Source organism: Syngnathoides biaculeatus, chromosome 3, assembly GCF_019802595.1.
Source record: "Syngnathoides biaculeatus isolate LvHL_M chromosome 3, ASM1980259v1, whole genome shotgun sequence".
NCBI lineage: Eukaryota > Metazoa > Chordata > Actinopteri > Syngnathiformes > Syngnathidae > Syngnathoides > Syngnathoides biaculeatus.
The window spans coordinates 20,033,721-20,059,110 of NC_084642.1; the positions used below are offsets into that span (position 1 = coordinate 20,033,721).

Below are 25,390 nucleotides of genomic sequence, written 5' to 3' on the forward strand. Positions count from 1 at the left end.
TGTGCCACATGAAAAGGGCACAAGGAAAAGAACTGAAAGTGTGATGGGGTGTCACTCCATAAGGTCAGGTGTCTTAACTGCCTTATTGGTCTTTTTAATTAAAAAAGTGTCACACGTATAACAAGCGGTGTGTAGCTCCCTGTGAACCAAAAACATGAAAAAAAAATTGTGAATTCTCACATAGTCCACGAAATTAAGTTTATGCTCATGCATTTGTGGTCAAGTAGCACATTTGATTTTTCAAACTAACAGATGGGCAACCAAAAAAAAAAGGTTAAAATGTAACCAAATCTAAATTTTATTATTGATTATTGATGTAATATATATTTTTTCTGAGATTATTAATATGAGTAGTTGGTGAACATTATGAGAAATACATGATCATTGATTTAAAAAAAACATGTTATTTTGAATAAGGTCGTCAGAAACAAAAGAATAGTGTAACAATTACAAAAAGTCAAGACTTAAATAATGTTCCACCTCCCACAAGTATTGTTTTCAGGGTTTTTCGGGGAGCAATACATCCACATGGTTTGTCCGGGATTGGCTGGAACAGCCAATAGCCACAAAACAAAACCAATTATTCCCAAAATCCACATAGAAAAAAGGTTAAAAATTGGGCTTACAGTATTCTAAAAATGAATGGTCATCACTGTGGGGGGAATGGAGCCTGGGTAACAACATGATGTCCATAAATCATGTGACTTGGAATCAGACAATGACAGAGCAGTGCATTCACTTTCAAGAGTGTCCAGATTTTTCAAGTTATGACTTTGGTTCAAGATATACTGTAACCCGCTTTGCGTCAGAAGTCATCTGGAACAAGATAAACAACAGATCACCTGCGACCTGAGTGAGAATAAGTGGAAGAGAAAATGTATATATTAAACAATAAAAAGAATAAATACATTTTATCACGTATTTTTTTTCTTTTTGGAGGGGTGGGGTGAAAACGTGTAGATTATGCAATGCAACGCATAAATGTCACGTGGGCTGGATTAAAGAACAGAGCAGTTCATATGTCAGGTATAAAAACAGTTTAGTAAGCATTTTTTATATACTGTATACGACATACATGAAGCAGCGTATCCTGTACAACCGCCACTATTATGGCGATGTCTTATCATGGTAAACCCATATGCTATGCAATGTTATAAAATATTAACATATACATATTTAGCATTCACAAAATGAAATGCAGTATAATGAGACAACAGCCTACAATACTTACAGTAAAAATAAAAATAAAAACCCGATTTTGCTGAAGGTACCGCCCTCTGGCGTCACAGCGAAAGAGAAATCACGTGACTTCCGAGGGGCACGTGATAGTAGCATTGAAGCAGAAACGTCAACATGGCTGCAGCACCACAGTGAGTTTTTCTTCCTTTTTATTTACTTTTTTAAATAAAGAAATATGCTTTAGCTACGCCACGTCGACACCACCTTCGTACTCTTTAGGCACGTCGATTTGATGTTAAAAAAAACTTTCGACAACACAGTTCAGACGTGTCATTTGCCGTATGAGTGTTGAAGAGCCCTCCGAATAAAGACCACGATAAATCATTTGAGTTCAAGTAACTTTATTGTCAGATATGTTATACATACGTGACATACCTCATACCTGAAATAGCATTCCTCTCAGACATGTGGTGCTATAATAGACTAAATGGTTAAAAAGAAATGGGGGGAAAAAAACAAAAATATATACATTTTGACCTATAAAGTTTACAATTGAGCTGATAGAAACAATTTCCTGTGTGAAGTTTGCATGTTCTCCCCATGCCTGCGTGGGTTTTCTCCAGTTTCTCTAGTTTCCTCCCACATCCCAAAAACATGCATGGTAGGTTAATTGAGGACTCTAAATGGCCCCGAGGTGTGATTGTGAGTGTGACTGTTGTCTGTCTCCATGTGCCTTGCGATTGGCTGGCAACCAGTTCCTTGTGTACCCTGCGTCCTGCCCGTTGACAGTGGGGATAGGCTCCACAGCACTTCAACCACCCTTGTCAGGATAAGCAGCTCAGAAAATGGATGGATGGATGCATTGAATTGGTCAAGTTAAAACATCTATTAATTAAAGTTCACATTTATTGAGATGCTATTTTGTTTTCTTGTCTCCTTTATTACAAATAAAATCAATTATATGTTCAACTTCTGGTCGCACAGAGATAGCCGGTTAGAGCATCTGCCTCAGAGTTCTTAGGACTGGGGTTCAAATCCAGGTCCGCGTGTGTGGAGTTAGCATGTTCTCCCCTTACCCACGTGTGTTTTTTCCAGGCACTCCGGTTTCCTCCCACATCCCCAAAACATGAAACATTCATTGGAGACTGTAAATTGCCCATAGGTATCAATGGGAGTGCAAATGGTGAGATTAGGTTCGGGGTTCAAATCCCAGCCGTGCCTATGTGGAGTTTGCATGTTCTCCCTGTCCCTGCGTGGGTTTCCTCCGGGCACTCCCGTTTCTTCCCACATCCCAAAAACATGCATGGTAGGTTAATTGAGGACTCTGCATTGCCCCTAGACGTGATTGTGAGTGTGACTGTTGTCTGTCTACATGTGCCCTGCGATTAGCTAGCAACCAGTTCAGCATGTACATCACCTCCTGCCAGCTGGGATTGGCTCCACCACTCCTGTGACCCTAGTGAACATAAGCAGCTCAGAAAATGGATGGATATTCACCTTCTATAATTCTTGTTTATGTAAATTCCTTATTAAAATGTGTATAATAAATACAATGCACAAATAATATATTTTTTGAAAAAGATGGGTTCATTAGTCATTGTTAAAAGATAAAGTTCAATTATAGCTTTTTGTCCGTGAGGATAAACTGAGAAAACATTCCTTTAAGCGCACTCATTCTGTATGTGCCTGTGTTTAGTTATCTGATCTCATCAATGACATTGTTGGCTTACTATTGGTAAATGACTGACTTCAAATGTACAAGAAAATGTTGTTGGTTTACAGTGTTTAAAAGTGTGTTATGTTATCACACACACGAAATGCAAATGTGCTGAATCTCGCTTCATGCTTTAGTTAATAGATAGACTGAGACAGACGTCAGGAATTGCGTGCAACAACCTGCCACTTTTCAATTGCTGCCATTGTAACTTATAAACGGTGTTGTGAACTCCTCCTTTTTATTTTAATTTTTGAACTTTATTGTCCTGTGATAGCAGCAGTTCTTGCACCATCCCAAGTTATGCAATGAAAAGGCGCATGGAAGGCCATGCTTGATTATTCTAGGCTCTTAATTCATTTTTTGTATGCATATTTTGTGTGCAGTGTTCTCTAATTTATCTTTAGACTAAATGAAAATGATAAAATAAATTATTATATGGGGTCAGTGTTTAGCAAGGTTTTTGATTAAAAAAAAATTGAAAATGCAAATAAATAAAATAAAATACAAATAATTATCACTAAAACACATTTCGGGGCCATGTCTTACAAGTTTGAACATCCGCACATTGGCTGAGAATTATCAGATGGATGCCCTTTTATAGGGAAACGGGCCACCATTTATGCAGATTGGAGAGCCGAATTCTGCTGAATTTTGATTCATGAACATACTCATGGAGGTGTGAAAAAAAATTGTCCGGTACACGTGTCATGAATCTGACGGTGATCTTGATGATATGTTCAACATTCGCACAGACTAAGAACATTTCTACACATTTATGAATCAGATTTTTTTTTCATCTCATAGAAACTTGGCTCCCCCCATTATTTAAACTCGGCACTACTTTATTTCATCTAAAACCTCAAGGTGACATTGTTATGCAGATTTTTTTTTTTTTTTAACACCAAGGGCCACTGTGTTGCCAAGACGTGTAGCTAATCCTTCGGATAAAACATAATAAGATTTGAAGTGGTGTGAGGATTCTCCGTGGCTGTGCAAAGATTAAGACGGAACTTTGACAAGCTTGTAACATGACGGGTCAGATAGCAAGTCCCACGTCGCTGATAAGACAGTTTATCTGATGCTGCACACTGGACTGTACTCAAGGTCGATCCATAAACCCTATAAACACAGTTATTACGGTCCGAGCACGCAGCGCCAAGGCCCTCTTAAAATTGCTCCGTTTCTTCATAGTTGTTATTCTTCAGGCAAATAAACTGCAATTTTGAGGGGGTCTTTGAAAGACCAGATGTTTTTTTCCAATTACTACCAAATGTGTAGCATAAACCTCAATTCCAATAAAGTTGGGAGATTGTGTAAAACATTTTGTAAATGTAAAACAGAATACATGTCTCCATCCATTTTCTGCACCGCATATCCTCACTAGGTTCATGGTCGTGCTATAACTTATCTCAGTTGACTATGGACAAGAAGGGGGCGGGGAGCATCATAGAGTATGTATTGATGTACCACCAGTTTTGAAATCAGAACCCTACAGAATCATGTTTTTCAACAATTACCTTTCTTTTCAAACCGGGATCGATATCTCAAGGGTATTACACCTTAATATTATAAGCAATTTTGACATATTATATAGAGACAAGTAAAGAGTTATTCAGCTGAATTTAAGTGTGACTTCTTGTTACAAAAAAAATGGATCTAGACAAAGCAACCCTTGTGAAGCGACTTGAAAGAAAAATGAATGGCTTGATTACTATAGTAATGTGGTGACCAAAATGAATATTGGCAGTAAGTGCATGAATACATCGTGCATTGCTATAAGAGCTCATAATCACTGCAACCCTTAGTATGCTCGATCTGTGTGTAGCCAACTCTGAAAGTGAGGCCTCTCTCGTACTCTGTCGAATTGAGTGAAAAAAATCCATGGCTTCTATTTGAGGAAAATACTGTATGCGAAAACTTAAGCTGCTCGCGCACTTTTGTCATATACGGTGTACTATACCTTCTGAGTACAAATTATACTCTGCAAAATGGAGGATAAACTAGACTTGGGCCAGTGACTGTGGCAGCCGCTTTTTGACAATTTCATGAGCTCTATCGCCCACTCAACTTCACTGGGCTCTCCTCGACCCGGGCAGGCAGCACGCTGCTGTGCGGCACATAAAGAGAAGTAAGGGACTGCGTGATACAGGATCACGGCAGCATGTTCTTGTGTGTTCTCAAGAAGCAGTCTGGTATTTCTTTTGACTCATGAAATTATTTTGTAGTTAACACACAAGAATTAACAATGCATCCATATTCCTACTTCTTTATCCCTCCCAGACTATTCATCCATCCATTTTCTTTGCCGCTTAGCCTCACGAGGGTCGCGGGGAGTGCTCGAGCCTATCCCAGCTGTCAACGGGTAGGAGACTGGGTACATCTTGAACTGGTTGCCAGCCAATAGCAGGGCACATGGAGACAGACATCAGTCGCACTCACAATCCCACCTAGGGGCAATTTAGAGTGTCCAGTTAATGTTGCATGTTTTTGGGATGTGGGAGGAAACTGGAGTGCCCAGAGAAAACCCACGCAGAGATGGGGAGAACATGCAAACTCCACACAGGCGGGGCCGGGATCGAACCCGGGTCCTTCTTCTTCATTTCATAGGCCTTCTCCCTCCTCTTTTTTTCAGACCAAGTACGAGTTCCGGTTGCCAGCTTGCCATTATGTCTTGGAATTGTGATGAAAATGTTTAATTTCAATGAAATACTTACATACATACATACATACATTTTCTTTGCCGCTCGTCCTCATGAGGGTCACGACAAACACACTGGGAATGATCTAAGGTACAGAACACAATCTTTTTTTCCCTTGCCAATTGCATTGCGAACCATTGTTTTACATTTTATAGGTCACCTTCCATGATTCTTTAAAGGAGACATGTCTGAATTTTATGGAAAAATGTCCTCCTCACCCAGGTCCCTTCATCCATCCATCCATTTTCTTTGCCGCTTATCCTCACGAGGGTCACGGCAGTACTAGAGCCTATCCCAGCTGTCAACGGCAGGAGGCGGGGTACACCCTGAACTGGTTACCAGCCAATCGCAGGGCACATCAAGACAAACAGCTGCACTCACAATCACAGCTAGGGGCAATTTAGAGTGCCCACTTAGTGTTGCATGTTTTTGGGATGTGGGAGGAAACCGGAGTGCCGGGAGAAAACCCACGCAGCCACGGGGAGAACATGGAAACCCCACACAGGAGGGGCCGGGATCGAACCCGGGACCTCAGAACTGTGAGGCCGACACTTTACCAGATGATCCAGCGTGACTCCCTAATCAAATACAGTATTGTTCAAAAACAAAACTTTTCTTGAATATGGCCTGCATTAAAAGCAAATTTAATACGTGTTCAAGTAATAATATTACTGACGTTTTAATATCCAACTGCATGCTATTCTATCAATCTTGCCATACATTGTCCTTAAATGTAGCTTAGAACACAAGACAGACACCAGTTATCTGGTGTCCGGATCAGATGTCTTGGGGACACTATGTAAAAGGAGTATACAGTAAATTACAGCATTTGCTCCATCCCTAATGGAAACAGTGCGTTTGGTTTTTTAGCCTCCCCAAAAACGATTGGCCTGTAAGCGAACTGCAAAAATCTGTTACGTTTTTTTTAATCCGATTCCAGCACCCCTTCATTTCCCTTTTGTGCTTTCAGACCAGTCTACTGGCTGGGTAACGAGACCCTTCGAGTGTCCGCCGAGCTTTTTGCAGAGAACCGTCGGCGTCTGTGCGGTGGGCTGAGGGCCAAAGATGGCACGGAGGCCTGCTCGGTTGTGGTGCTGCAGGGCGGCGAGCAACAGCAAAGGCACTGCACCGACACGGACGTCCTCTTCAGGCAGGTCGGTGGTTGTTACGCACGGCTGTATTATTTCATTGTAGTGGCCTTGAAAAAATTGTTGACTTTTAAGATGCTAATATAAGACACGCTTTAACCGTTTCCCTCTTCACACTTTCTGACTACAGGAGTCTTTCTTCCATTGGGCCTTTGGGGTGACTGAGGCTGACTGCTACGGAGCGATTGAAGTGGACTCAGGGAAATCCATCCTGTTTGTTCCGAAACTGCCTGAAAGCTACGCCACTTGGATGGGGGAGTAAGTCTTTGTGTTTTCTGGGAGGTGGTTTGTTTGGAGTTGGATGAATGTGTGTTTTTTTCTAAAAGCTGCATCTGTTGTGTGTTGTGTTGACAGGATCTATTCCAAAGACCACTTCAGGAAGAAGTATGCTGTGGATGAGGTGCACTACACCTGTGATGTAGGTCTGCCTTTTCTCTTAACTGGACTATATTGTTCCTCCAACCACTACGACTGCTTTGAATATGAATACAGTCATGATGGAAAATAATGTAAAAAGCTCCAATTCTATTGATTTACGGCAATAGTTGAGTGCAATACATTTGTAATGATAATGGAATTTTTTTATGAAGGGCCAATGAGTGCACATGTGGACCCACTTATTAACTATATTCTTCCATGCACATTTATTTATAACCAAACAATTGTGAGAGAACCATCTACACAGTTGCATCAAAGTCCTGAGAATGTTGATGTGACAAAAACCTATATATACAAACACACTTTTTTTTTTTTTTTAATCGCCGCTGAATTTACATCCTGACCTTCTGAGTTCCCTTGAGAGCAAAGGTTTTCATGCAGCTTCCCCGAGGCGTGCAATAACCGCCTGGGGGTGGGCTTTCCACGTCAATCCACCTCCGCTTCCTCTGCGAAAGTCACAGTCGGAGCCTTCAAAACACTAAAATGCCATAATAGCTCAGTTCGGTCGCGTTAAGTGTTGCCAGCAGGGACTTTCGCTGAAAGCACAGTAGGAAGCCACACTGTCAATATTGTGATCTACGTAAGTTCTGCATGCATACTTTTTTAAAAAAAAAAAAAAAAGCTTTTTTTTTTTTTTTCCATCCACCCAAAAGAGTTGCTTGGGAGTCCCTGCGCACATCAAAATGTTTCGCCTGGCTCGACTTGCCAATTGCTCAAGATGGTTCCGCTGCATCTTCTCACGAAGGTGTAAAACACATTTTTAAAGTCTTCAAAAATGTCTTATTGATTGACATTTGTTTGCCTTGGGGGGGCATGTATATCAGTACTTTTTCAAATGTAGTAGATGGCCGTCACTTCATGCGTGCAGTATATTAAGATTAACACAGCGGTAAATGATTTGACATTTTTAAATTCACATTAATCCTTTTTTGTTGTGCATCTATTGTATCACATACTGAGAATAAAGTTATATTGTAAGGAAAATGTAATAATTTTTAGAATTAAATTGGAAGAAGTTTCCATTGTCAGTATGACATTGAACTATCCGAACCTAATGAAGTCTGAATATTAAAAGAATAAAAAGAACTGCTTTTACGAGAATAAAATACAAAAAGTATAATGAGAAAAGTTGTCAGAATAAATAATAATGGGAATAATATTTGAAAAGAATACAATGTTATGTGTCGCTCGGGGAAACAGTAAAGATTTGACAAAGTAAAATATTAATTTTACAACAGGCTGACCTCTTAAATAAAAAATGTTGTTCACAAGAAACACGTCACATTCATAACAATTAACCTGAGGCCAAAAAACAAAACAAAACAAAATATCGTAATTTCCGGCCTATAAACCGCAACTTTTTTTACATGCTTTCAACCCTCCGACTTATGCAGTGATGCGGCTCATTTGTGCATTTTTTCTAACGGCCGCAAGGGGGCACTCAAGAGGAAAAGGTAAGCGTGAGACCGGTGGAATATGTGTGCCAAGGAAGTGACTTTTACCGGTATGTTTTTTTTTTAACCGGCCCTGCTAGCGCTACGCTAGCATTAGCGGTGTGCTAGCATGTTGCTGCTGTCTTACTGCCGTGTCTCAGTGATTTTTATCAGAATGTTTTTTTTAACCACCCCTGTCAGCGCCGCTCAAGCGTGTTGCTGCTGTGTAACTGCCACGTCTCAGTGATTTAGGTATGTTTTGTTTTGTTTTTTTTTTAACTGGCCCTCTTATTGCTGTGCTACTGTGTAGCTGCTGCGGCTGTTTGTTTTTTTTCAGGTATGTTTTTTTTTTTTTTTTTTTTTTTTTAAAAACAGCCCTGTTAGTGCTGCTATGTTCTTGCTATGTTAAGCTAAGATAAGGTATTAAAACTTTGAAAACTCTTTCTGGGTACTAGTAAATATTTCGTGTTTCAATATGGGCACTTGCAGCTTTTACACAGGTGTGGCTTATATACAGTATTTAGCAAATGGTATTTCCTTTACAAATGTACTGGATGAGGCTTATAATCAGGTGCGCTCTGTGGGCTGGAAATTATGGTAAATGAAAGCAGACTAAACCTAAAATTCTGTTCGCGCTTATTTCTATAGATGTTTGGGAAAAAAAACAGCATTTTTACTCTGTAATTGCACTTCAAAAATAGCTCTTTCACTCAGCAGTTTCTTGTATTTGTTCACTTGTGGGGTATTGTAAAATTGCTCATCTCCACCAGAGACATCTGCTCTACTGTATTGTGTCCACCATGGCTGCGAATAGAGACGACCTTCACCGGTGCTAATGTGTGTAAAACTAAAGCTGTGTGATAGTTGGAACGCTCCCCAGGTGGGCCCGCATGTCAGGAAAATGTCACTTGACATTTTAGGCTGCTGGAAAAGCTATAAAGTCATTTGAAGTTCCTTGTCACATCTGTGCTGCAGAGCCATGGCGACACCTGCCAGCCAGAATGCCATTCTGCAGTGTGTGTATTTGTGTGTGTGTGTGTGTGTGTGTGTGTGTGTGTGTGTGTGTGTGTGTGTGTGTGTGTGTGTGTGTGCGTGTGTATGCGTAGGTGGGCACAGAAGCTCATATTTGTCGTCATTGTTTTATTTATTTTTTTGTGTTGCAGATTGCTGAAGTCCTGGGTAATCTGAAACCAGCTGTCCTCCTCACACTGGTATGTGGCTTTCTTTCTTCATACGCTATCTTCATTAAAAAAAAAAAAAAAAGTGCGAGTGCGACAGCAGGGCAGGAATCGACCGTGTTTACCGACGTAAACTTGAGTTAAAATGGATGCCAGACATGTCAATATAGCTGTAGACTGAGTCGTAGGAATTTGAGGAGCATAATGACAAATGAAATCATCTCATTGTATCGGTATCTAACATTTGTGAATTAGCAGTAATGTGGAAAAAAAAAAGAATATTTAGAAAAAACCTATTGTGCAACCTTGATTAAACAGACCCTGATATAACTGAGATCGAGTAAAACGGACTGTTGGGAGTGAACGTCCGTCCATCCATTTTCTTAGCCACTTATCCTCACAAGGGTCGCGGGGAGTGTTGGAGCCTATCCCAGCTGTCAACGGGCAGGAGGCGGGGTACACCCTGAACTGGTTGCCAGCCAATCGCAGGGCACATGGAGACAGACGACGGTCGCTCTCACAATCACACCTCGGGCAATTTAGAGTGTCCAACTAATGTTACATGTTTTTGGAATATGAGAGGAAACTCGAGTGCCCGGAGAAAACCCACGCAGGCACGGGGACAACATGCAAACTCCACACAGGCGGGTCCATGGGACCTCAAAACTTTGAGACCAACGCTTTCGAGCTGATCGACTGTGCCGCCTGGGACTGAACAATGCGTTCAAAAAGAAATTTCCATTTGACATTAAATATTGTTGACGAACTCTGTTAGTTCTAGAATTGGGCGCTGCTGCTTTACTGGCGCTGTGGGACAATGGAAGCACATGTGGCGGATTATTACGTATCCCGCATGGTTTCCAGGCAGGAACCTACCTCATAATTGGCTACTGCATAGCAGGAAGGTTAGACTATGCAAATGTAATGAGATGGCCATCCCAAATGTGAATCCACGTGTGATGAAATAAGAACAAAGTTTATGTTCAGGGTTGGTGCTTAACATTGTTTGGGATGGGTTAAGATTAGGATTAGCGTGGGTTAAATCACATCCTCATTTTCCCGTCTGGAAGTTCTAGGCGGTGTTCTAATGGGATACAACAGCCAATCATAGCGCACCGGTAATTGTCCTTGATCTGACATTATGCAAGAAACATATTTGTCATGCCACAGAAAAAGGTGTAATGGTGAGAATGAAGTCAAATTACTATAAAATCGTGTTACAAATCCCAATTACAATTGAGGAGGGATGTTGTGTAACATGTAAATAAAAATGTAATGCAAATTTGCTAATCCTTTCCAACCAATATATTAATTTGAATACACTACAAAGACAAGATATGTAATGTTCAAACTGTTTTGTGTGTGTGCGCACGCGTGCAAATAGTCACTCATTTTGAATTTGAGGTCTGCTATAGGTGTAGTATTACTGTATGAGGAATAAAATTACTTTTTACTAGTAAAAAGCTGGAGTTTTACCATAATAAAACTGAAATCTCGAGTTATTATAAGGGGATTTAAATTGTGAAAATATAGTTTAAATATTGAGAATTTTGTCACGATATGCTACATTCTATCTCAAGCTTACAACGCACCATTCAACTATAAATATTCTTCTCCACTGATTGACTACCTCCCAGCTTCCCACTACTTGGTGTTGCTTTTATGGATGGCAGGATGATAGATGATTTTCATTTTTATATCGCTTTCAGTTATAAGGCTAATTTGTTACCAGTTATATGGTTGTGAGTCAGAATGTGAACATTCTACTGTTGTTGATAGAAAGAAACTTGGATGCATTTAACGTTTCTCATTTGTGTGCGTGTGCATGTGCTTGTCTTCATTGTAGCGTGGACAGAACACAGACAGTGGGAGCGTCAGCCGTGAAGCCTCCTTTGAAGGAATTAGCCAGTAGGTTTCCCTTTAATTACACTTTGCTTTATGTGTTTTCATGCATAGTGCTAATTTAGTGCTGTAAACAATGTTGTCTTTCGTGTTGCTCTTTGTTGTTTTGAAAATAATAATAATAGTAAAAACACCTTCACGCTGGTTGCACTTGCTCATTATGGACTGACAGTGGTTGGCTCTTGCGGCAGGCCCTGCTGGACGGAAGGGTCCTCTTGCTCTTCTGGGAATGGGTGGAGGGTGGTGGTAGCGCACTGGGCGGTGGTGATTTGTGGTGGGGGGCATGACCAAGCAGCCAGAAAGAACACTTCGAGAATAATAATAGAAGCAAATCAATAAAATATTTACTAGGGATTTATATTTTAAGATGTTTTTTCTTATAAGTAATTGTGAACTCTGATATTGTCGAACTGAGCTACTTTTTTTTTTTTTTTTTTGGTTCAGATTCCAAGTGAACAACACCTTGTTGCACCCGGTCATCGTGGAATGGTAAGATGTCACGTGCATGAGATTGAGGACAAAATTCAAAGCAACCTGAAGCAGTGTTTGGAAAGGTTATTTTCTATGCAAACTACTTCAAACGTTTCTGTTCACCGTTCCAAAAATGAACTAGTTCAGTTCATAGTTCCCAATTGAAAATTCTGATCTATGAACCCCGTTGAACAAATTAACTAGTTCATAGTTGTTTTTTTTCCCCTAATATGTTGCTGACGGGCTGTTTCACTCAAAATACCTCATATTTGGACATCGGTTTAGGCCACACTAGTAGTCAGCTACAAATTTCATCATACTAACAAACGTGGGGGAGGGGGGGCAAATCAAACAAAAACAAGACTTTTCTCCTTAATGCATAACAAAAACATGCACTGGTTCAATGGTGATTCATTGAGTGAGGGATGACTGGTTGTTACATCCAATGGCACACTTCACATACGTACTGTAAAAAATGAAAAGAAGAAGCCACTGGTTTCTTTTAGGCAGCACAAGGAATTTTCTCTCACAACGACCGCTGCTCCGCCACAGTCTCCTTTTCCTAGTTTACCTTACACCCCCCCCTCCACCCCTGCTCTTAAAGACGTACAGTCATAATTACAAATGTTACAGGACTTACACAGCCCATCAATTTGTTTTATAATGACAGCGTCCACCACCGCTGCTTTAGTTAGCATCACAGTCTGGGCAACGTAGACCAAAGACGAGCTACACATGCTGCTTATCTTTACTCTAGATAATAATGGAGAAAGATAAAAAAAGAAATGCTGTTGTTTTAAGATGCAATGACTGTCGGAGTATGTGAATAATCAAAGAAAACGTGGTGAAACTGGATGAGATTTTCTTTTCCAAGTGGGAAAGGGCTGGTCTGAAGCTAAAGTTGGAAGTGTAGGATGAGATGGTGTGTCGTTTTAAAATTATACCTTGGCACAGCTTGATCTAGGATGACAGTACAGACAATATCGTGCACAACAGACTAATTCTGTATTTTAAATTTAGGAGGCGACATAACGTTAACCATGAAATTCTTTGGGAGCATCATCATACCCCTCCCCCCAACCCTCGTGGGTAGCTCTTGGGAGACTGGCTGCTTGAAAAGTAGATCTTGGGGTAAAAAATTCAGGGCACCCCGCATTTTAGAATGTACTTTAAATTCATTGATTTAAAATTTTTGGGGGAAGTTCAGCACAGAAATTCACAGACACAAAGTTAGAACAGATGCTTTTGTTGGGAACCTAGCACGTAGTTTAATTTCTCTGTACATTCTTTTTCAAATTAACAAATCCGTGCAAGTTTTTTTTTTTTTTTATGGTTCAGCATGTACTTTCTTTAGCTAGGCAATTAGCGATTCTGACCATATCATTTTAAAGTAACAAATACATTCTAATGCAAAATTTGTTCACATGTAGCTTGTCAATTAATTGACATCCTATTACAACTTTTTTTAATGCATTTAGCACATACATTTACTATCTGGACTTTTTGTGCTTTTTATTTAAACCCTTGGTTTTGTTAGCTTTGCGGGATGTACATTAATTTTAGCTTCGTTAGCATGTGACTTTAACACATGCATTTTTTGCATTTTGTATATTTACCACAGTGACGTACTATAAATAATGACAAAAAGTAATTCCTTATTTCTTCTTTGATTTTCTAAAAGTCCAGTCTGAATCTGACCTCCTGCTACAAAGTAATGCACAGCTTCATCAAGCAGGTCTGTTTCCCCACCCCCAAACATTAACAAGCGAGCACGGACATAATGGACTACGTGTACGACTGGTTGTTTCCTGCATTAGACTTTGCAGCCATCAGATGAATTGACTTTTGGCCAAAATGAGGAGGAATGCTCCTCAGTCACACCTCCTGTTGCGAGAGGCATCATTTCCCGCGCACGGCAAAACAACAAACCCTGCAACCATTCGTCACGTGGCTTGGCATTAATGCCCTGCCCTTTCACTAGTCATTTTTTCCTTTTTTTTTTTTTTTGTTGTTTATCATGTTGGGAGGAAATATTTTCAGACGTTTGCAGAAAAAAAAAGGTTAACCAGTGTAGAACATTAAACACAACAAAACGTGTGCATTAACTTTGTTTAAAAAAAAAAAAAAAGTGGCGATGTCTGTGGTGATGCTCCATCATGTAACTCATAGATAGACCTGGTGGTTTTTTTCCCCCTTTCATTTACTGTGTTTCTTTGAAGCTCTTTGAACTGCGGTCTCGTAAGCGCACATGCAATACGCTACAGGTTTGTGTGTTGTCATGCACGACGAAGGTCCGTCAGTTTAGGAATACCAGTCACAAAAAAGGCAGAAAAGTCAAAGAATAAGTCAAACACTTACCCTGAATCAATCTTTTGATACCTGTTGAACTGAGGTCTTGCGCTAACATCTCTTGTGACATCATACATTTGTTAGTTAGACTGGTCTATCCTGGTGTCAAACTCAAGGCCTGGGGTGCAAGATCCGGCCCACCAAATCATTTTATGTGTTCGGCAAAAGCAAATCTTATACCGCCGTTTCAATGAGTCTTTCTTAAATCTGTGACAATTTCAAATTGCGAAATGTAATGAAAATAAATGATAAATGAAATGATAATAATAAATTAAAAGAAGTTGTACAAATGATTATCCTAGACTTAGGAGTCCAAAAGTAGTTGTCCATCAATTAGTTGTGGATAGTTATTGATATATTGAGGTGATGAGAAACATTTAGGATTTCACAGTCATAAAGGTTTAATGAAATATGTGACTGTCTCATGTGTGACTGCATGTTATGTTTAGGATTAAAGGTTGCAAAATTGGGGGCAAAATGAACTTATCCAAGAATGAATATTTTGATACTCACCAAAGCTGAGGTCTTTTAAGATTTCCCACTTTATGCTAACATCTCGGATATAGTGATCCATCGCAACAGTCCATTTTTCTTTTAGTACATAAAGAAAAGCTAACTACTTTTGCAGATTAACTCTTTTGATCCTTGATTAAATGCATTATGAGTTCTCACCGAATATGCTAACGTCTCACGTGCTTTCATGTATAAAAGCGGCAAAACGAAATTTGCCTTGTATAATCTTTTAATGCTTATTGAGCCTCAGTCCTATGAGATCTTCTGTCATATGACCTCAACCTGACCTCGGAATGATGCATTATTAGTCTTTTTAGCAAAAGGAAGACTATTGATTCCATGTTAGGATGAAAGGTGTCAATCGCCAATGAAAGAAAGCAGAAAACTTGGGCCAAACACACTTTCCACCCTCAAGATTTTTCTTTGCTCACTAAGTTGAGTTCTTGTAAGATCTTCCACCATATGCCAGCAACATAAATTTTAATGTCAACATTTTTGCTAATGCGCTATATTGATCGATGTACATAATGTAGCCGAGAACACAAAACTTCATTTTGTTTCAAAGGACTTGTTGTTGAAACATTTTGGTTTTCTTTGTCATTTTTTGTAGAGTTTAGAAGCTGAAGAAGCAAAAGGAATATTAAAAAAAAAAAAAAAGAGAGAGAAATTGTTTCTACTGGACATTTGAAGTGTTGGGTCATGTTGTTTCCACAGGATGCTTATTAGCAGAGCACTTTTGAATAGCGCAACTCCACGCTGGTGTTTGTTAGTATGCGAAGTTCACTCCTGATTTGCATCACGTAGGTCCCCTCTTGGTCTCACTTGTCTGTCCCTGCAGCCGCCTGATTAAAACGGACATGGAGCTCGAGGTCCTGAGGTACACCAACAAGGTGTCAAGCGAAGCCCACAAGATGGTACGTAGCAGTGTTGGAAGGATTACTTTGGAAATGTATTTGGGTACAATTAGTACCCTTTTGAAAATGTGACAGTAGTGTAACGATTTCAACTACTTTCTCCAAGTAATATAAGTGATTAGTTTTAATTGCATTTTCTTTCCCTTTCTTAATTTTGAAATAATCAATTGAACCCTTCGATGTTTCCTCCAGAAAAGTTTATTCAAACCATTGGTCATTATTTTGGAATTAACCACATATTCGTTGTTTACACAAATACGGTAATAAATTGATTACAAAAAATATGATACATACACAGATGGACAACATATTTGGTAGAACTCATTCCGTGGACCTTATATTTCTGAATATAATGAGGACCTGTAGACACAAGAACATCAACCTGTTTGGAGATGCTCTAATAGCCTTTACCTGTCATTTTCATTCAATATGGTTACTGCTAGCCTTAAATGGACACTACATACTACAATGCAGCTTTGCTTTTGCATTGCATTATGGGATGTGGTGGCCATTATGTCAAAAAAATGATTCCTAAAGTACAGAGCCAAATGATTATTTGGTGCAAGAAAAAGCACAAAGTTCTGAAAGCCTTCGGCAACATGCCAAGACTATTCAACTAAAAATAATGAATAACCCAAGGTAAGTTTTGTTGTTGTTGTTGTTGTTGTTGTTTCTAAGTTGCTGGTAAACCAAGGTTCCACTGTGGATTTAAGGAATTACTCCCCGACGCTCGAATAGGGCTTGTGGCACAAACATCTTTCTAACATATTGATAACTAGCATTCCCTCTTTTATTTGTCCTTGTAGATCATGAAAAGTGTGAAACCTGGACAGAAAGAATATGAAATGGAAAGGTAAAGGATCCCCCCCCCCCGACTACTTACTGTATCAAAAATGGAATGACCACAACAGCAACATAACAATTTGAAATGACATCTGTGACCGTGTCATTATCATCGTAAAAGCAGTAGTATGGTTTTTACAGCTCTTTGTTCTCCTTTTGATTATATTTTGTCCCTAATGAACTGGCCAGTGATCGTTTACGACCTGTTATCCAATATATAACTGCACTGGCATGAATACTAAAAGTAAAAAAGTAGTTGGCTACGTAGATAATAAAATATGCCATGTTAATTTGGGTATTTGTCAGTGGAAGTAGGAATCTATTAGTCAAATAGCAAGCTAGCTAGCTAGTCTGAAGTAGTTGGTCAAATAGTGAAATAATTAATTTGATTCCTTTTTGTTCCTAAGTTAGTTAACTTGTGAAATAGTTGGTATAATAAAGTTGATGGAAATTAAACTTGTATTTAGTTAGGTGTCTTAAGGCCTGTTTATACTCACGCGTGCAGTGACCGCGCTGACATCACCGTGTCTATCACGCAACTAAAACGGACCAATCACGAGAGATGATCTCCATGGCTTTCTGTGCACAGCAACTTTTTTTTTGACGTGTGTGCGGAAAGCTACACTGAAATGCTGCGCGTGGCAATGCGTAGGTCACATGATGCAATGTTAATGTTGCTGTTGGGGACCGCACAAGTGTGAAGAGGCCTATTCTCGTGAGTTTGACAAGTACTTAGTCAAAGCTAATTTAGCTAATTTAGTCGTTTAGTCACGTACAGTGCCATAAAAAAAAACTTGAAATATTTTTGCACAGTTTCTCCACTTTAATGTTTGATATTAAACAAATTAATAGACAAATATAAACCAAATGAACTTAAAATGATGTTTTTAAATGGGAATTTGATTTACTAAGAAAAAGATTATATAGCCCTGTGTTAAAAAGTAAATAAATTATAAATGTGGCTCATCACGATATTGGGGTAATTTTCACTGATCAAACCTAAGCCTGATTACCTCCAGATGTACTGGGCACGCTGAACCAACCTTGGGTTCTGCAGCAGTACAATAATACAAACCAAAATCAATTTAACTTCTCAATGTCTTCAAAAAAACAAAAAGAAGGTTTTGGAGTGACCGAGTCAAAGTCCAGACTTGAATCCAATTGAAACGCAGTGGCATTACCTTAAAATGGCCGGTAAAGCTCAAAAACGCGTAAAGTGTAATGGATTTGAACAATTCTGCAAAGAACAGTTAGCCAAAATATCTCCATAGAGATTTGTAAGATTCATTGCCAGTTATGGAAAATGCTTGATTTCATTTTGATGCTTCAGTTGTTTGGGCGTGGCGAGGCTTTTAGGTTTTCACAAAGAGCCAGGTAGCTTTGAATATATATACTGTATATATATTTTTCTTTAATCCATGAAATCGCCATTTTAAAAAAACAATTTCACCCAGGCTACATTTGTTTAATGATGTTAAACATTAAAGTGGAGGTACTATGCAAAAAATAAGAACGTGAGAAGGAGGCCAATACGTTTTGACTGCACTGGAGTGAGTTGGCTACCGACGTACTCAGTCAAGTACGTAGACGTTAGGGTACTAAAAAGTTAGTTAGCCAATTGTGAATCTGTCTCGAAGTGGCCACATGCATGCCTTCATTCTAATTACTGTTCATATTATTATTTTATTGTTTAAAAATCATTTTCTTCCTTTCCAGCCTGTTCCAGCACTACTGCTACACCAAAGGAGGGATGCGGCACACCTCGTACACTTGCATCTGTGGCTCGTGAGCATGCCTTCTGTTTATTACACACTGGCAATATAAAAACCAAAATAAAATGGGTGACGCTTGTGCTTTAAAACTTAATTAGTGGCATGGTCACGCATAAACACCCACCGGTCTTCTGTGTATCCAAGGCCGCGCGAGTTTTGCTTGGGGATTAGAACTTAACTAGTTTTCGTTCACTCACAAAGCTTTGTCGTGATTAACAACCTGGCCTCAATCCAAATTTTGCGGTGACATAACGTCGTCAGAGGCGGTGAAATTGTCATGTTTGACTCTGATTGACAAAAGCACTTTAGTTCCACTTCACTGTGTTCTGTACCAAAATCTAAAGCTAAAATTGTCTTTGGTAATTACAGCAGAACTGCTAAAAGTCCAGCTTCACTAATATTGTTGTGAAGTTCTGACCAAACTTATGCTGGATCTTTTACTTTTGGTCCTGCATTACTAGCATTGTCATTAAGTACCGTATCATAGGAATGTATTTCTTCAGTTAGGGATGTTTCATGCCAGGAGAGTTGATTTCACAGCGCTGGGAGACATACTATGCACTGTGGCTGGGGAGTGCCTGTTGACCCCGAGTTTATTCCCTCCTTTTATTCTGTCTTGGTCATTGCCATAGCCGTAGAACCTTTCAATAATCGACAATGGAGCTTTTTGTTCGCTCAAACATGAAGCATTTCATTTTTCCTCCGTAGCATCATGCTGTATCGCTGCCTGTCAGATTTTTGCAAAACTCACATTCTAACGCCACAGGGACTCTGGCACCAGGAAGTACCGTAATTTCAAGCCTACAGAGCACGCCTGCTTAGAAGCCTCACCATTTGGTACATACATAAGCCGCAAGTGCCCACATTGAAACCCACATTGAAACACGAGGTATTTACAAAAAAAGACAGTACACAGAGTTTTCAAAGTTTTAATACCTTAGCTTAGCATAGCAACAACACGGTAGCACAAAGATGGCCGGTAAAAAAAAAAAAAGCAGTCGTGGCAGCTACACCGTAGCAACTTGTTAGCACAGTACTAATAGGGCCGTTTAAAAAAACAAAAACAAAACCTAAATCACTGAGACACAGCAGTAACACAGCAGCAAGATGCTAGCGCAGCGCTAACATGGCTGGTTTAAAAAAAAACAAAAAAACATACCGGTAAAAATCACTTCATCGGCACACATATTCCACCAATCTCACTTTTACCTTTTCTGCGGGCGTAAAAAAAATCCACAAATTAGCTGCATCAGCGCATAAACCGCAGGGTTGAAAGCATGTAAAAGAAAAGTCACGGCTTATAGCCTGCAAATTACGGTACTTGGGCTGGCCGGATTTCTTTGCTGAAAGTCTCGTCCCCTCGGTGGCATGAACCAATCTTGAATAGAAAAAGCTGTGATGCGGCCACATTAAAATCGTCATTACAGTAAAGTCAGGTTTTGAGCGGTGAGGGTGAACTTCTTTTTACATTCATAGGACATCTTGGAACGCTAAACTCACGCTCACCTTGTTAATGAACATTTTTATAGCAAAGTCAACTGGTGTTTTTACATTTATAATGTCGCGTCGCTTTTGACGATGTGCCCCACAGGGGCAACAATTCCTCTGTTCTGCACTACGGTCACGCCGGGGCTCCCAATGACAAAACTATCATGGATGGCGACATGTGGTGAGTGGTGCCATTTCATTTATGTGTTTAGACTTTTAGAACTGAACATCTGACTTCTCCCAAACTATCTGTGCACTATATTGTGTTACGGTGGTGACAATTGAACCTTGGAACAGATCAAATAAAATAAAAAAATAAATAAAAATTCAAATCCTACCAAATTGAAAGACGTTTTGTTCTGGTGTCCTCTGCTCCCAGTTTGTTCGACATGGGCGGCGAATACTACTGCTACTCGTCAGACATCACGTGCTCGTTCCCTGCCAACGGCAAGTTTACTGCTGACCAGAGGGCCATCTACGAGGCGGTCCTAAAGGCCTCCAGAACAGTCATGGCCGCCATCAGACCAGGTGAAACTACGACTACCACCACCGCTACTATTACTACTAATAATAATAATAATAATTAACAAAGACGGAATGGTTGATGAATGGTTTGCACATCGCCTGCAATCAGTTTGGTAAAGTTAGCTCGCCCGTCTATCAGTCAAATAGTTTTCTTGGCTTTGAAACATGGACGGGAATAGCCTTCTTTGTTTCTTTGCAGCGTTGTCTTTTTCATGCAAATTACACGTTTACTAAGCAATTTTTTTTCTCCACCATCGTTCCAATGTTCACTCATTCACTGCCAGTCCTCTATCTTAACATGAATATTTAAATTGAACAGCCAACAATGTCAGTGAACGTAATAAGGAGGATTGAGTACTGACTGATATGGAAATATTGAATGAGTATTTACTAATCAGAGATTTGACCATGTTAAAACCTTCCTATGTCCAGGCGTGAAGTGGACCGACATGCACCGTCTGGCTGACCAGATCCACCTGGAGGAGCTGGTGAAGGTAGGCATCCTGAAGGGAAGCGTGGAAGACATGATGAAAGTCCACCTCGGCGCCATTTTCATGCCCCACGGTCTGGGACACCTGCTGGGCATTGACGTGCACGACGTGGGCGGCTACCCCGAGGTGAGAGCGCCTTCACAGGCAGATGTCGAGAATCCGTTGGATCGGGTGGTAACCTGGCTGCACCCTCAGGGAGCGGAGCGCATCAACGAGCCTGGGCTGAAGAGTCTACGGATGGGCCGCCTGGTCCAGGAACGCATGGTGCTCACCGTGGAACCTGGCATCTACTTCATCAACCACCTGCTGGATCAGGCCCTGGATGACCCCACAAAGAGCTGCTTCATCAACAACCAAGTGCTGAGTCGCTTTAGAGGCTTCGGTGGGGTCAGTACACCCTGTTTTCATTCACGGTTACACCAAAGCCAAAACCAGGAGTTTGGATATTGCTTCTTTCTGTCAAAAGTTTCATTAGCGATGTAGTTAGTCAAAGTCAGTCAGTGAATCAGTTTGTCCGTTACTTGCTGTGCATCCGCATCAAGAATTTCCGGTGTAAAGGTCAGCTGGCATGACAGTTTCTGCTTTCAATGATTTACTAGCTGTTGGGATGTTGTCAGATTGAAAAATAACTTCTTTTGTTTCAACCTGGGGTTGTTCAATAGCTAGTTTAAACTTGGATTCCAGTGAAGTCGGGGCATTGTGTAAAATGTTAATAGAACAGAATACAATGATTTGCAAATTCATGTAAAGTACAAAAATGAATGTCCAAAAAAATTGGACAGGAGCATGTCCACCACTGTGCTACATTACCTTTCCTTTTACCAACAACAACCATTTGAGAACTAAGTACACAAATTGTTGAAGCTTTGTCAGAAAAATGATTTTCCATTCCTGCTTGATATACAACTTCAGTTGGTCAACACTCTGCTCTCTTCTTTGCCTTCACAGATGTGCACGTTACTCATGCCATGGGCACTAAAACATACCATCACAGATGCTTGCTTTTGAACTTCAATCCAGATGGTCCTTTTCCTCTTTGGCCCCGAGGACAAAGTGTCCATGATTTTCAAAAGCAATTTCAAAGTTGTACTCTTCAGAGCGAAACAAGCTTCTACTCAGTCGATCTAAGATGATGCGTATGGCTTTTGCTTTGCATGGATAGAGGTTTGCTTGCATTTGTAGATGTAGCAACTTTGCATGCTAGAGTTTGAAGGAACTTTTGTAGATGAAGCGATGAACTGTGTTAACTGAGAGTTTTTGTTTTTTACCCCCCAAAGTGTTCCTGAACCCCCGTGGCATAATCATGCCAGTTTATAATGCAGTGCCACCTGAGGGATCGAAGGTCTTGGGCATTCAGTGTCTCTTAATCATTTAGTATCTTGACCAAATCCCTAAATTCCTTGCAATTGTACATTGACAAATATTCTTAAAGTGTTGGAGTATTTGCTCACATAGTTATTCACAAAGTGAACCTTGTCGCTTACTGCTGCTTGTGAAGAGCAGCTCCTGTTCTACACAACACATACCTGTTTCCAATTAACCTGTTCACCTGGGGATGTTCCATTGTTGTTCCATTCCATGATTCATGCCTAGAAAGAGGAACCCAGATGCATTATTTGTCTTGAGGATGCTCGTGGAAAAGTACAGAGAAGGTCAGAAAGAGCTATATTGTGTATTTGTAGACCTAGAGAAAGCCTATGACAGAGTACCAAGAGAGGAACTGTGGTACTGCATGCGCAAGTCAAGTGTGGTGGAGAAATATGTTAGAATAGTACAGGACGTCTATGAGGCCAGCAGAACAGCGGCGAGGTGTGCCGTTGGTGTGTTAGAAGAATTTAAGGTGGAGGTGGGACTGCATCAGGGATCAGCTCTGAGCCCCTTCCTGTTTTCTGTAGTAATGGATAGGCTGACAGACGAGGTTCGACTGGAATCCCCTTGGACCATGATGTTCGCAGAAGTTATTGTGATCTGCAGTGAAAGCAGGGAGCAGGCGGGGGAACAATTAGAACGATGGAGACATGCACTGGAAAGGAGAGGAATGAAGATTAGCCGAAGTAAAACAGAATATATGTGCGTGAATGAGAAAAGTGGAGGGGGAAGAGTGAGGCTCCAGGGAGAAGAGATAGCGAGGGTGGAGGACTTCAAATACTTGGGGTCAACAATACAGAGCAATGGAGAGTGTGGTAAGGAAGTGAAGAAACAGGTCCAAGCGGGGTGGAACAGTTGGCGGAAGGAGTCTGGTGTTCTATGTGACAGAAGAGTATCCGCCAGGATCAAGGGCAAAGTTTATAAAACAGTGGTGAGGCTGGCCATGATGTACGGATTACAGACGGTGGTACTGAAGAAACAACAGGAAGCAGAACTGGAGGGAGCAGAAATGAAGATGTTGAGGTTCTCGCTTGGAGTGAACAGGTTGGATAGGATTAGAAACGAGCTCATTAGAGGGACAGCCAAAGTCGGATGGTTTGGAGACAAGGTTAGAGAGAGCAGACTTTGATGGCTTGGACATGTTCAGAGACGGGAGAGTGAGTATATTGGTGGTAGGGTGCTGAGGATGGAGCTGCCAGGCAAAAGGGCGAGAGGAAGACCAAAGTAAAGGTTCATGGATGTTGTGAGGGGAGGGCATGAGGGCAGTTGGGGTTAGAGAGGAAGATGCAGGAGATAGGCTAAAATGGCAAAAGATGACACGCTGTGGTAACCCCGAACAGGACAAGCTGAAAGGAAAAGAAGAAAGAAGAAGACCTGTGGTTGTTCCAAAGGGGAACTTTTTTTTTTCTCCCCATTCCTCAGTTTCCCCAGTCTTTTGTTTCCCCTCTCGCAGATTTTTGGGAATGTGGTGCAGGCATCAATTTCACAATTAATGGAATATTTGCTGGGAAACAAAATCATCCATTTAATCATTAAATTAGGTTGAAAAAGATTTGCAAATCATTGTACTGTTTTTGTATTTTGCACAATCTCCCAACTGTATTTTGTGCTGTCAGAGAAGAGGAACCAACTCTTCCAGCACACACTATGGTGTGCGACTATTTCAACGTCCCATGTATGTGCTACCACAGTGACAACGGAAAATTTGCAAGTCAGTTGTGCAGCTGTATGGATTTAAGTCCTTGGTCTGCACCCTATTGTATTTCATGGTGTTTACGATGTGTCTAGAGATTTGGTGTGTTTCAGTTAATTGTGTCCCATTTCGACCATGTTGGCAGGTTCGCATCGAAGACGACATTGCCGTCACCGCGGACGGAATTGAGCTGCTTACCTGTGTGCCAAGGAACGTGGATGAGATTGAGGCCTTTATGAGCAACACTAATAAGCCTTTCAGCCCGCTCGTGTCCAGTCAAAAATTTTGATGCACAACTTTCAATCCATAAAACTAACCAGTCAACACAGGATGAACGCATCTAAGCTTGCTCATGATGCAGTTCAACAGAAACATTTACTTGAATCAATATTAAAAGACTTACTTACTTGACAAAACAAACGGTGTGAAAGTGAATAAAAATTGATTTTTGCAAATCTGTATGTACAGCTGTTGTCTTATCATTCATAAGATGCACTTTCTAATAATGACCACTAGATGTCGGTCTTGTCACACAGGGAAAGTGTGACTTCTAGCCTTTATACCCCTTGTTTTTCCATCCATCCATTTTCTGAGCTGCTTATCCTCACATGGGTCTCGAGATCGCCAGAGCTAATCCCAACTGTCATCAGGCAGGAGTCAGGGTACACCCTGAACTGGTTGCCAGCCAATCAGAAGGTGCATGGAGACAAACAACGGTCCCACTCACAATCACACCAAGGGGCAATTTAGCTTATCCAATTAATGTTGCATGTTTTTGGGATGTGGGAGGAAACTGGAGTGCCTGGAGAAAACCCACCCAGGCACGGGGAGAACTTCATTATTAGTGGAAACACCCTTTTGATGCAACAGGTTTTTCTCACCTTGGTTTGAGAATCCTCTGCCATTCCTCATTGCAGATACTTTCCAGCTTTGTCAGGTATTCAACGTGAAATTTGGTGGACAGCCATTTTCAGGTCTCTCCAGAAATGGTCAGTTATGTTTAACGCTGAATGAAAAAAAGAAGTGGTCTAACATAAAGATGGCTGAGAAGAGGACAGCCAACAGCCACCAAATTTTGGCCAAAATGGGCGGAAGAACCGGGATGGAAATGATCACCTTGACCAATTAATAGGTATGCTCACAACTATTCATTCAATATACTGGTTAAAAGAATTGAGAGTTCCTGCCCCCTGGTCAATCATAGTTCTTGTGTCTCCGAAGTGCAGATTTCTTATACGTTTCCCGGCATCGCCTCTAAATGTCACCAAG

General features: G+C 40.6%; 1 protein-coding gene across 1 annotated transcript; it reads left to right on the forward strand.

Annotated features, from left to right (window-relative positions):
- Positions 1–1,264: 1,264 nt before the first annotated feature.
- Positions 1,265–24,580, forward strand: pepd (peptidase D). The gene is made up of 15 exons (XM_061814716.1): positions 1,265–1,370; positions 6,566–6,749; positions 6,874–7,001; positions 7,098–7,161; positions 9,778–9,825; positions 11,639–11,700; positions 12,139–12,183; positions 15,866–15,941; positions 16,748–16,794; positions 18,501–18,569; positions 20,148–20,225; positions 20,424–20,572; positions 21,002–21,186; positions 21,256–21,447; positions 24,267–24,580. The coding sequence occupies exons 1-15, from the start codon at positions 1,354–1,356 to the stop codon at positions 24,408–24,410; spliced, it is 1,488 nt and encodes a 495-aa protein (XP_061670700.1). The 5' UTR covers positions 1,265–1,353; the 3' UTR covers positions 24,411–24,580.
- The last annotated feature ends 810 nt before the right edge of the window (positions 24,581–25,390 follow it).